The 12,337-nt window shown below is 42.8% G+C and overlaps 1 protein-coding gene across 5 annotated transcripts in view; it reads left to right on the forward strand.

The window, feature by feature from the left end:
• Positions 1-12,337, forward strand: part of DOCK9 (dedicator of cytokinesis 9) — a 236,034-nt gene that overhangs the window by 117,954 nt on the left and 105,743 nt on the right. For all 5 annotated transcript variants that reach the window (XM_044284631.1, XM_044284628.1, XM_044284630.1 and 2 more), the window contains exons 6-9: positions 4,654-4,749; positions 6,481-6,615; positions 9,072-9,246; positions 11,933-11,994. In XM_044284631.1, the coding sequence (XP_044140566.1) occupies positions 4,654-4,749; positions 6,481-6,615; positions 9,072-9,246; positions 11,933-11,994 (468 nt within the window). The remainder of the gene's footprint in view (positions 1-4,653; positions 4,750-6,480; positions 6,616-9,071; positions 9,247-11,932; positions 11,995-12,337) is intronic.

A 12,337-nucleotide genomic window follows, 5' to 3' on the forward strand; every position in this document is an offset into this window, starting at 1 on the left:
AATTCATTCCATTTCCTGGTTAAAAAGAAAGGCCGTGTCTGTGTGGATTGCTATCTGGCTGTGTCTTGGTGGGAAACATTCTGCTGCCGTTTTCAAGCATTAATACTAAATGGTCTAGTAAAAATAAAAAGTTCCTTTTACTCAGCAGATCAATGTTACGTCGCTTTAGATGCCTCCTTCTGCCTTCTTGTTTCTGCTGTTTTAAGGGTTAAAATGCCAGCCTTTGAATTAAGAAGGGCTCAGGATGCTGGATTTGCTGTCACTGGAGTACCTTTACTTGCTGTGTGAGGGTAACGGCAGGTGACTCATGTGGTATATGTGTGGACAGTCCTTGGTAGTTCACATATAGAAGCAATGATGGAAAAGTGGAGGTTACCTTGTATTGGACCCCTCTACTAAACCATCTAGTGCAGTATAGATCGGTTATGTTGTGGACCACTCTCTTGGGTGTCTAAAAGTATAAATCACCCCTATTCCCAATTTCACATATAAAATATATAAACAATAAATAAATAAACATATCGCCACGTCAGAAAAGTCCAAACTATTAAAACATAAAAAATATCTATGCAGAAAAAATAAAATAAACTGCGAGATTCGCCATAGAATGTGAAATGCACGTGCCTTTTTTGTTTATTTTTTCGCGTGGTATTGATTGGTATCGAGTATCGCAATATTTTTTTATGGTATCGAAATCGAATCAAAAAATTTGGTATCGCAACAACTCTAGTGTGAATACAGGTTATTAAGATTAGTACCAAGAATATTTCTCATCTGTCTGTTGAGCACTATTCTTTTCTAAGGAGCCTTCATTTGTAAAATGGTCTCAAAAGATATAAATTTTAATTTAATTTTTTTTGTTTTGAATTTGCTCTTGGTTATATTTAGTTTTAGATGGCATTTTAAGTGATTTTATGCATGCATTTGAAATGGAATCAATGACCTTTTTACCTACAAGCACAAGTGTTTACTGTAAGACAGGCCATTAAAAATGAATGTGGCGCACACAGAAGGTCAGAATGCATGACATTGAAAGAAAATGTCAGAAATCACTTTTGCTGAAAAAAAAAAGGTGATAATGTTTTATGTATTTTAATAAATGCTTTTCTTAACTGGCTGAACTAAAGTTACACGCTTGCAATGTTAGCCGATTAATAAAGCATACTATTTAAATCCTTATTCTAACACAACGTTGGTTTGGTCCACGTCCGATCAGCTTTTTTGGCTGATCACATGCAGACCAATTTCTTTTCTACAAATGCAGATGGCGTGCTGCCCACATCCATGTGCCATTCTGCAAATTATAGAGCATGTTCTACACTTCTCCATTTTGAAGACAGGAATAACCAGTTCTTGTAAAAAAAAAAAAAAAAAAAAATGCACACGGCCGTTATCCATATTTTGCCGTTGCAAAAAATAGATACAGGTCTCAGGCACACGACCATAGGTACCAAGCACAGCTGCTTTCGAATGGAGAGCGCTGCAGCCTCCTCAGACAGCTGCTCAGCGGAGGTGCTGGGTGTCAGACCCCCACCCATCTGATATGGATGGCCTATCCTGAAGGTAGGTAATCAATGTCAGAATCTCGAAAAAACCTTTAAACCCTTCCCGTGAGAAGGGACGAAAATGCCACCTTAGCCAGAAAGTACAATGTAACTAGCGAACTTATTAGGCTGATTTCCCGTACAGCCTGGCTCTTGTCTGATCGATGCAGCCAGTATTGATCTATTCATCTAATTGATCCCTTCCCTCAGCCTTGTTATTAATACACCTACATACAACGGGCTCAATGACCAAAACGATACAAATGGGTCTTATCCCTATATATAAACATCCACTCCAAAAGATGTAATACCACAAAACAATATCAATAAAAAAAGTCATGATCTTTATTGAATCACCGTATTAAATCATTCAAATACAGACACAACCTACAGTCATGTGAAAAAATTAGGACACCCTTTGAAAGCATGTGGTTTTTTGTAACATTTTTAATAAAAGGTTATTTCATCTCCGTTTCAACAATACAGAGAGATTAAAGTAATCCAACTAAACAAAGAAAACTGAAGAAAAGTCTTTTCAAGATCTTCTGTAAATGTCATTCTACAAAAATGCCTATTCTAACTGAGGAAAAAGATAGGACACCCTCACATGTATTCCCTCTTAAATTGGCTCAGATCTCACACAGGTATATCACACCAGGTGCACATAATTAGTAGATCGTTACTCTGCATGTTGAATGAGGCTTGCCCTATTTAAACCTCAGACATTTAGTTTGGTGTGCTCCTGACTGTTGAAGTGAGAGTGAGCACCATGGTGAGAGCAAAAGAGCTGTCAGAGGACTTCAGAAAAAAGATTGTAGCAGCCTATGAGTCTGGGAAGGGATTTAAAAAGATCTCAAAAGATTTTGAAATCAGCCATTCCACTGTCCGGAAGATAGTCTACAAGTGGAGGGCTTTCAAAACAACTGCCAACATGCCCAGGACTGGTCGCCCCAGCAAGTTCACCCCAAGAGCAGACCGCAAGATGCTAAAAGAGGTCTCCAAAAACCCTAAAGTGTCATCTCGAGAACTACAGCAGGCTCTGGCTACTGTTGATGTAGAAGTACATGCCTCTACAATCAGAAAGAGACTGTACAAGTTTAACTTGCATGGGAGGTGTGCAAGGAGGAAACCTTTGCTTTCCAAGAGAAACATCGAGGCCAGACTGACATTTGCCAGAGATAAAGTTGACAAAGACCAGGACTTCTGGAATAATGTTCTTTGGACAGATGAGTCCAAAATTGAATTATTTGGACACAACAGCAGAGGACATGTTTGGCGTAAACCAAACACAGCATTCCAAGAAAAGAACCTCATACCAACTGTGAAGCATGGAGGTGGAAGTGTCATGGTTTGGGGCTGCTTTGCTGCAGCAGGACCTGGTCAGCTCACCATCATAGAATCCACGATGAATTCTACTGTGTATCAGAAGGTGCTTGAAGAACGTGTGAGACCATCAGTTAGAAAATTAAAGCTGAAGCGGAACTGGACCATGCAACATGACAATGACCCAAAACATACTAGTAAATCAACCAAAGATTGGCTGAAAAAGAAGAAATGGAGAGTCCTGGAATGGCCAAGTCAAAGTCCAGATTTGAATCCCATTGAGATGCTGTGGGGTGACTTGAAAAGGGCTGTACGTGCAAGAAACCCCTCAAACATCTCACAGCTGAAAAAGTTCTGCATTGAGGAGTGGGGTAAAATTTCCTCAGACCGATGTCGAAGACTGGTAGATGGCTACAAGAACCGTCTCACTGCAGTTATTTCAGCCAAAGGAGGTAACACTCGCTATTAGGGGCAAGGGTGTCCTATCTTTTTCCTCAGTTAGAATAGGCATTTTTGTAGAATGACATTTACAGAAGATCTTGAAAAGACTTTTCTTCAGTTTTCTTTGTTTAGTTGGATTACTTTAATCTCTCTGTATTGTTGAAACGGAGATGAAATAACCTTTTATTAAAAATGTTACAAAAAAACACATGCTTTCAAAGGGTGTCCTAATTTTTTCACATGACTGTACATGAAATGTGGTGTCATGCTGGAAATACATAAAATTTAATAGGGGAACTAAGAGCACTGTGTAAACCAATTCCAAACCGCCCACAGCAGCACTAAATAAGAAAACACTGCGCAAGTATCCCACAAGTACAATAAGTGAAGGTAAATACCGGCCACAATTGTACCACAAACCCCGATGCCGTTTCGCGGTCACTACTTCTAGAGGGATAAACTCATTTCTGTCCCACACACAATATAACACATGATGCAAATACCACAGGAGAACCAGCTGAAGCACATGGTAATAGTGTCATGCCAAACCAACAGGGGGAGGGGGATCACAGAAACCAGAGCAACTCATGGACTGCAACCCCCTCCCCGGGATTTAGCAGCGCCCAGACAAACACATGTATATAGTGCAGTGTAATGAATAAGGTTATAAGGATGATGCAGAATAGAGAAATGTACACTGCTTTACACAAGCGTGGCACACCGGGGGACCACCGTACCACAGTGACTACAAGTCGTGGAATGCAGGTCCCACCCCCGATCCCACGGTGCACACAAAGTACTAGATGATGTATTCATGTATTTATTGGTCAACTTTTCCAGTAATTAAAGTGAACCTGTCACCATGAAAATGCAATATAAACTACAGACACCATGTTGTAGAGCAGGAGGAGCTGAGCAGATTGATATAGTTTTATGGGAAAAGATTCAGTAAAACTTTCTGGGCTTTGAAGTCCAGTAGGCGGTCTTGTCAGTGACTGACATCTATCTGTGTATACACAGTCGTAGAGGGAAGGCTGTCACTGATAGGACCGTCTCCTAGACTTCAAAGACCAGAATGATCAGAATTTTTTAAATGTATAAATTACAAATTTTACTGAATATTTTCCCATAAAACTATACGTCAGTCTGCTCTGCTCCTCCTGATCTAGAACCTGCTGACTGCGCCATTTTCAACATGACAGGTTCTGACCTCCAGCTACAGAATGCTCTTGGTGTACCTCTATTTTATACTATAATGCCACTACCAATGTTAGGTAAAATGAATGCTGCATAAAATATGATGACGCATGGGACCTTTACTAACAGAAGGGTGTTTTGTTTCTAGGACGCGGCTTCCCTCGGCTCACAAAAAGGGGGGATCACCAAACAGGGGTGGTTGTACAAGGGAAACATGAACAGTGCAATAAGCGTCACCATGAGGGTGAGTATGTATATTGTATAGACACCACATGCAAAATTTCTCTGAGGTATTGAGTGAAGAGCTGTCTCCAAAGGTGGTAGCTAAACATTCTCCCTCGCTGCCTCAGCGATGATTGTAACCCCATCACTATCATTTATGGCAACTTAGAGTGGACTTTCCTGCCCTACAGACAGGGCCCATGGTGCCATCATGGGAGCCTGTCAACAACACCTCCAATACACCAGGACCAAGTTCACGTATGTATTGCTCATCTGAGTACTAAGAAGTATTTGTTTCAGAAGTTCATCTCTCCTTTTTTGAGTTTTCTAAAATACGCAAATGAGCTGTTCCCTGCACCAGGGGGTACAAAAGATCCCCTCCTTCAGTCTCTCTCGCTTGCATGTCCTTCAAACTACAAAGAGAGTGGCTAGGAGGCTGAAGGAGGAGATATTTCGTGCACCAAGGGCAGCACAAACCACCTCAGTGCAGGGAACGGCTCATTTGCATGTTTTAAAAAACTCAGTCTGGAAAAATGGAGAAATGAACCTTTAAAATAAATAGGGGGAGATTTATGAAGATCAGTCTTGATATCCCCTGCGCTGCCTGAGGATGTGCTCAATTTATGGCAGACTCATGCCTCCTCATAAATTAGGCGCATCTTCTGGAGGTCTGTGTGCCTAAACTGAAATCTAGGACATCACCTTTCAGTCTGCCTTTACACCAGAAAACTGCCTGCTGGCCCTGCCCCCTTCCCACCCTCTCCAGACCCCCTTCCCACTCTGACCACACCTCCTTCCCACCCTCTCCAGACCCCCTTCCCACCCTGACCACACCTCTTTCCCACCCTCTCCAGACCCCCTTCCCACCCTGACCACACCCCCTTCCCACCCTGACCACACCTCTTTCTCACCCTCTCCAGACCCCCTTCCCACCCTGACCACACCTCCTTCCCACCCTGACCACACCTCTTTTCCACCCTCTCTAGACCCCCTTCCCACTCTGACCACACCTTCCCACCCTCTCCAGACCCCCTTCCCACCCTGACCACACCTCTTTGCCACCCTCTCCAGACCCCCTGACCACTCCCCCTTCTTGGAAAGTGCCATGAGCGATGTAGAAACACAAGTTACGACTGCATTTTAGAGGTCACAAGTACCCGGTTTTGCAACTTTTTTTCTGCCATAAAACTGGCGCATCGAATGATAAATCTCCCCCATAGTTCTTTGCACCCAGGTGAACAATACATATGTGAACTTGGGCTCAGTTTATTAAAGAGGTTATCCGGGCTTTTAATATTGATGACCTATCCTCAGGATAGGTAATCAATCTCAGATCGGCGGAGGTCCGCCACCCCCACAGATCAGCTGTATGAGGAGACGGTGGTGTGCATGTGCCGCTTTCCTTCTCTCTTCCTGCTCGCCGCTGCTTACCAGCTGGAAGAGAGCCGGGAGACAGCACGTGCCCAATGCGCACACCGTCTCCTCATACTGCCGGGTGTCGTACCCCCACGATCTGAGGATAGGTCATCAATATTAAAAGCCCGGAGAACCCCTTTAAAGGTGCTGCTGACATGCTCCCTTTAACATGACCGTCTTTTTTTATATTCTGTATCATGAAACTATTGCAATTTTCAAATTTGACCATCAGCAAGAGCTTCCCTTTGCAATGGCATTTAGTGGATTAATAAAGCTTACTTGTGGCATTTGGCCTGGTCAGTAAGTGGAAATAACTTCTTTTTTTTTTTTTTTTCAGTCTTTCAAAAGGAGATTTTTCCACCTTATACAACTTGGCGATGGATCATATAACTTAAATTTCTATAAAGATGAGAAAATCTCAAAAGAACCAAAGGGGTCGATATTCCTTGATTCTTGCATGGGTGTTGTACAGGTAAATGTCATTTGAACTGTTTGGCGCTATGGCACTTCTAACCTGCAGCCGTCGTCAGGACCCACTATTTGGTCTAATGGTTGTGGATCATGACCTGCTTTGTGAATGAAAATACAGGAACCATTCCTATCTACAGTACCTCATGCTGATTTATATTCAAGCCAGCTCTACAAGCTACAGATCAGCCACATCTGGGGGGGCGTTCACTGCAGGCTTAGGCCTCTTTCACACGAGCGAGTTTTCTACGCGGTGCAATGCGTGACGTGAACACACAGCGCCGGCACTGAATCCTGACCTATTCATTTCAATGGGGCTGTGTACATGAGCGGTTTTTTTTTTTTTTTCATACATCAGTTCTGCGTTGCGTGAAAAATGCTGCATGTTCTATATTCTGTGTTTTTCACGCAGCCCTGGCCCCATAGAAGTGATTGGGGCTTCAGTGAAAAACGCATTGCGTCCGGAAGCAAGTGCGGATTCAATGCGTTTTTCACTGATGATTGTTAAGAGATGTTGTTTGTAAACCTTCAGTTTTTTTTATCACGCGCTTGAAAAACGCATCAAAACGCATTGCACCTGCGCAGAAAAAAACTGAACGCAATTGCAGATAAAACTGACTGAACTTGCTTGCAAAATGGTGCGAGTTTCACTTAAGGCATCCGGAGGCAATGGGAAGACTGCCGCATTCTCTCTCTTCACATGCTGCATTTTCTTATGCATATTAATTAAAAGCAATGTCGGCTGGAAAGGCAGAGTCCTGCGGGCTTCTGAATTGTTTGGAGGAGAGGAAGGTGCAGCCAGCGCTGAGCGCATATCTGGCAGACGTTTTCGTGTCTGAGAATGAAGGTGTCCTCTGGGGGCTGGGAGTGTTACATTTTCTTAGCAACATGTTGAGTTCAGGAAGTGTTTGCTGTTTTTTCTGCACTTGGCATTCGCCCATATTTTTAGAGTAAAATCTGAAAAAACCCCACCTCTAACCTTGCTGTGCATTCTTAATAGGTTACATGCAGGCTGCTGGTCCACGTGGGATTACTGACGTGGGGTGAACATTCTTAGCCACAGATTGTATGCATTTATATGTACATTAGAGCCGATGCTCGCTGGAATGTTACACACTACAAATGTTATTATAAAGAGAATACAAGATGTATTTCACACATTCGCATATAGATTTAATTTCCTGCCCTACTTCTTAGTAGTTCACGGAAGCCTTTTTTTTCTGACACTTCTCATCCAGTTAACACCTCTATAGTCATGCACTGTATCAAAGGGAAGGTGTCGGCCCTTGTGCCCACTAGGGCTACACTGTGACCATGAATTGTGTTTGACTTGCATACAGCTTGCTGTTGCATGGGAGTTGTGCGACTATTTTGTGTGTGATTTGGTTGCAAGTCGCATGCGTTTTAGGATTTATGAAACTCAGTAGGGCTTGTACCCAACTGTGATGGAGGCTTCATTATGGACCTCTGTCGCATTTGCAGGATCATTCAAAAATGTCCTACGCGCAGGACTGTTTTGTCCAGTAAAATGATGGGCTCACTGACGGACCCCATTAGTCATTTAGGGTCAGCTATGTTCTGGCAGTTCCGTTATTTTTGCTGTTCTGCTCCAGCCACCAAGCAGAATTATTAATGGTGATATGAATGCTACCTTAGACACTTAAAGGGCATCTGTCAGCATATTTGTCACTTTTGTCTCTGACACTGGCTGACCTGTTACATGTGCGCTTGGCAGCTGAAGTCATCGATGTTGATACTATGTTCATATGTGCCCGCATCGCTGAGAAAAATGACGTTTTAACATGTAAACAAGCCTCTAGGTGCAACAGAGGCGTTGTCATTACACCTAGAGGCTCAGCTCTCTCTGCAACTGGCGCACCCTTTTCACTCTGACAGGCAGAGTAAACTTCATGGCATCTGGCCTTGTCAATCAGAGTGGAGAGGGCACAGCAGCTGCAGAGAGAGCAGAGCCTCTAGGTGTAATGGCAATGTCCCCGTTGCTCCTAGAGGCTCATTCAGCTGCCAAGTGTAACAGGTCAGCCAGTTTCATAGGTACAAATCTGCTGCCCTTTAAAAAAAACTTGCAGACATGGCTCAGTGAGTCGCATGCAACTTACATTAAATCCTGTGCTGGCAAAGATGCAGGTGACTTGTAGTCTGCAACCAAAAATCCAGCAGGTTTGCATTTTTTATATATATTTTTTTTTTTGCAACCTTCGTGTCTCATTGATTGTCATACCACTAATTGCAGTATCTTAATGCCACGTGACCATAGTAGCCATAGCCTAATGTGTCATTTGCAATTTCATAGTGAACGGCCTGACATCCCGTACCCAAGTCTTTACTAGCAGTTACATGATGTCATTTTGATACTCCGTACGCAGCATTGTATTCAGGTGTCTCATTAAAGTTATCCCACAGCTAGTTCTGGAAAATAAATCTGTTACTTGATTTCTTTAGAACAACCGAGTGCGGCGCTTCGCCTTTGAGTTAAAGATGCAAGACAAAAGCAGCTATCTACTCGCTGCAGACAGCGATGCTGAAATGGAGGAGTGGATCAGCACTCTTAATAAAATTTTGCAACTGAACTTTGAAGCTGCTATGCAAGAGAAGAGAAATGGAGAATCCCATGAAGGTCCAGTATATTTGGTGAACACTATATAAAGGCTGTGCTTTGAATTGTAAAGTTGAATAGTAATATCTTTGTAGTCGGGTCGCCCCACTCGCAGACTGTCCTTCCTAATCAGGTGCTCGGCAGCGTGGGAAATGCTGCAGAAATCCACACGGTAGCGGAATAGGCCAGCACTCTCGTAGGATCAGTAATCACAGCTGCTTTATTTCTATAAAGGAGAACATCTTCAGAAAATGAACAGCATATGCGTTTTTAAATTCTTGTTCTCCTCATTCCAAAGACATTCTATGATTAAGAAAAAGTAGTTTGAAACGCGTTTGCTTTGCATTCATTTTATAAAGATGTACTTTTTAACCCCTTTGAAAAGATAAAGTTGCCACGACTACCGATCCTATCGGCATGCTGGAATATTTCTGTTACTTATTGTAAATTTGTCTTGTTCTTTGTGAAAAATGCCGCAAATGTTAGAAAATGCTTTTTTTTTTTAAGTCACCTCCTCAGCCAATGCAGATGTTACTGCAGTCGTTGGTTTACGGTGTGCTACAGACTGGCTGTGGCAGTCACACGCCATCATGGCACATCGTCGCTGGCAGTCTGTGAACACAAACAGTGGAGTACCTGTGCTGGACGGGCAAGTGATTAAAGAGTTGAACAGTGTTATTTCTTACTTTATTTTAATTGTGGCTCTTGACCCCCTTAGAACTGGACACCCCCCCCCCCCCCCCCCCCCCAATATGAAAAGCCAGTCTTGGTATTTTAGTTGGCCAAGGTTTTTGGGCTGTTTTTGTACTGTCTTAAAGGGAACCTGTCACCGGGATTTTGTGTATAGAGCTGAGGACATGGGCTACTAGATGGCCGCTAGCACATCCGCAATATCCAGTCCCCATAGCTCTGTGTGCTTTTATTGTGTAAAAAAACAGATTTGATACATATGCAAATTATCCTGAGATGAGTCCTGTCCCTGACTCATCTCACATACAGGACTCATCTCAGGTTATTTTGCATATGTATCAAATCGGTTTTTTAACACAATAAAAACACACAGAGCTATGGGGACTGGGTATTGCGGATGTGCTAGCGGCGATCTAGCAACCCATGTCCTCAGCTCTATACCCAAAATCCCGGTGACAGGTTCCCTTTAAGACTGTATTAGACTGGCAGTTAATCTGGCAGGTTCATCAGTAATGAGCAATCGTAGAAGCGCTCGTTGGCTATGATCTGGCGGTGTAATACTGCTGCCGATTACCCAAGGAATGAGAAAACACTTGTTCATCGGGCAATACTGATTTTTAAACCAGCTTAAAAATCATAATTTGCCAACAACTAGTCAGTATGGGGACGAGTAAGGCCTCTTTCACATGGGCAAGATTTCCACGCGGGTGCAATGCGTGAGTTGAGTCAAGACCCATTCATTTCTATGGGGCTGTGCACATGAGCACTTGTGTGTTACGTAAAAATCGCAACATACTCTATTTTGTGTGTTTTTCACACGCAAAGCAGGCCCCATAGAAGTGATAGAAGTGTGGATGCAGTGCAATTTTCACGCACGGTTGCTAGGAGACTATCGGGATGGGGACCCGATCATTATTATTTTCTCTTATAACATGGTTATAAGGGAAAATAATAGCATTCTTAATACAGAATGCTTAGTAAAATAGGGCTGGAGGGGTTAAAAAAAAATACATATATATATTTTTTTAGTTATCTTAATCCACTTGTTCGCACGGCCCGGTTTCTCTTCTTACTTCATCTTTGCTGTGCAGTAGGAAAAGGACCTGTGGTGACGTCACTGCGCTCATCACATGGTCCGTCACATGACCCATCACCATGGTAAAATATTGTGTGATTGACCATGTGATGAGCGCAGTGACGTCACCACAGGTCCTTTCCCTCACAGATGAAGACAGAAGAGAAGCCGAGCTGCGCGAACAAGTAGATTAAGGTGAGTTAAATTATTTTTTATTTATTTTTTATTTTTTAACCCCTCCAGCACTATTGTACTATGCATTCTGTATTAAATATGCTATTATTTTCCCTTATAACCATGTTATAAGGGAAAATAATACAATTTACACAACACTGATCCCAAACCCGAACTTCTGTGAAGAAGTTCGGGTCTGGGTACCAAACATGCTGATTTTTCGCACGCGCGTGCAAAACGCATTTCAATGTTCCCGCAACGCACCCGCATCTTTTCCCGCAACGCCCGTGTGAAACCAGCCTAATAGCATGAACTGAGGAGGAGATCACTGCATGTAATAGCAGCGGTCTCCTCCACTACCGAGCAGGCGATTGCCCGGAAGGAATGCTTTCCTCCTGATAATCACCTGCTACATCCCTGTATGTAATACAGCCTTTACACAATGGTGGTTTAGCCGACACTCATTGGACTCTGTGCACTTCTGTATGCCCCTTTGCACACACAATTGCTCTGTATGAGGCCTAAGACTCTGTTTATACTGGCGCATTGCTTCCTTTATTCGTTGTCAGTGCATCCTGACTGATCTTGTTGACCTGTCTGTCAGGTTGCATTTGCCACTGTGAACATTGTTGTGCATTTCATGGAGTGGAGCAGATTTAGCAGTGTGTCTCGCTCTCCACTCTTGAGTAGAAATGTTTTTCATCGATTTTTTTTTTTTGTATTTATCTTTCCCTGACATATATGTATTTTCTGCCTGTAATTTTTCAGATGACGAGCAGAGCAAGTTTGACACTTCATCATCTAGCATTGATAGTTACCTCCCAGAGAAGGTAGGTGTTGTACATTTATTAGGATTTAATAGTATTATCAATATCATTTATTCATAGTAACAAATACTTAAAGCCACGTTATCATGTGCGCTAGTTATTTCTGTTCTGAGAAACTACCAACAGAGCTGAACAGACCACATTGACTGTAATGGAGTCTGTTCAGTTTCCGTTCAGGTTTCTGCTTTTTTGGTGTTAACGTCAAGCATGCAGGACTTTTTGGTCTGCTCTTTTTGAGATCCTCCATCACAGGTGTGAACATCCCCTATTGCACACCTTGTGCCCTGGTGGTGGTTTGGCATAAGCTTGTTTTGTAGTTGTATATAGATCAGTTAGGTGATGTTGG

The sequence above is a fragment of the Bufo gargarizans genome, chromosome 3 (assembly GCF_014858855.1).
Source record: "Bufo gargarizans isolate SCDJY-AF-19 chromosome 3, ASM1485885v1, whole genome shotgun sequence".
Taxonomy (NCBI): Eukaryota; Metazoa; Chordata; class Amphibia; order Anura; family Bufonidae; genus Bufo; species Bufo gargarizans.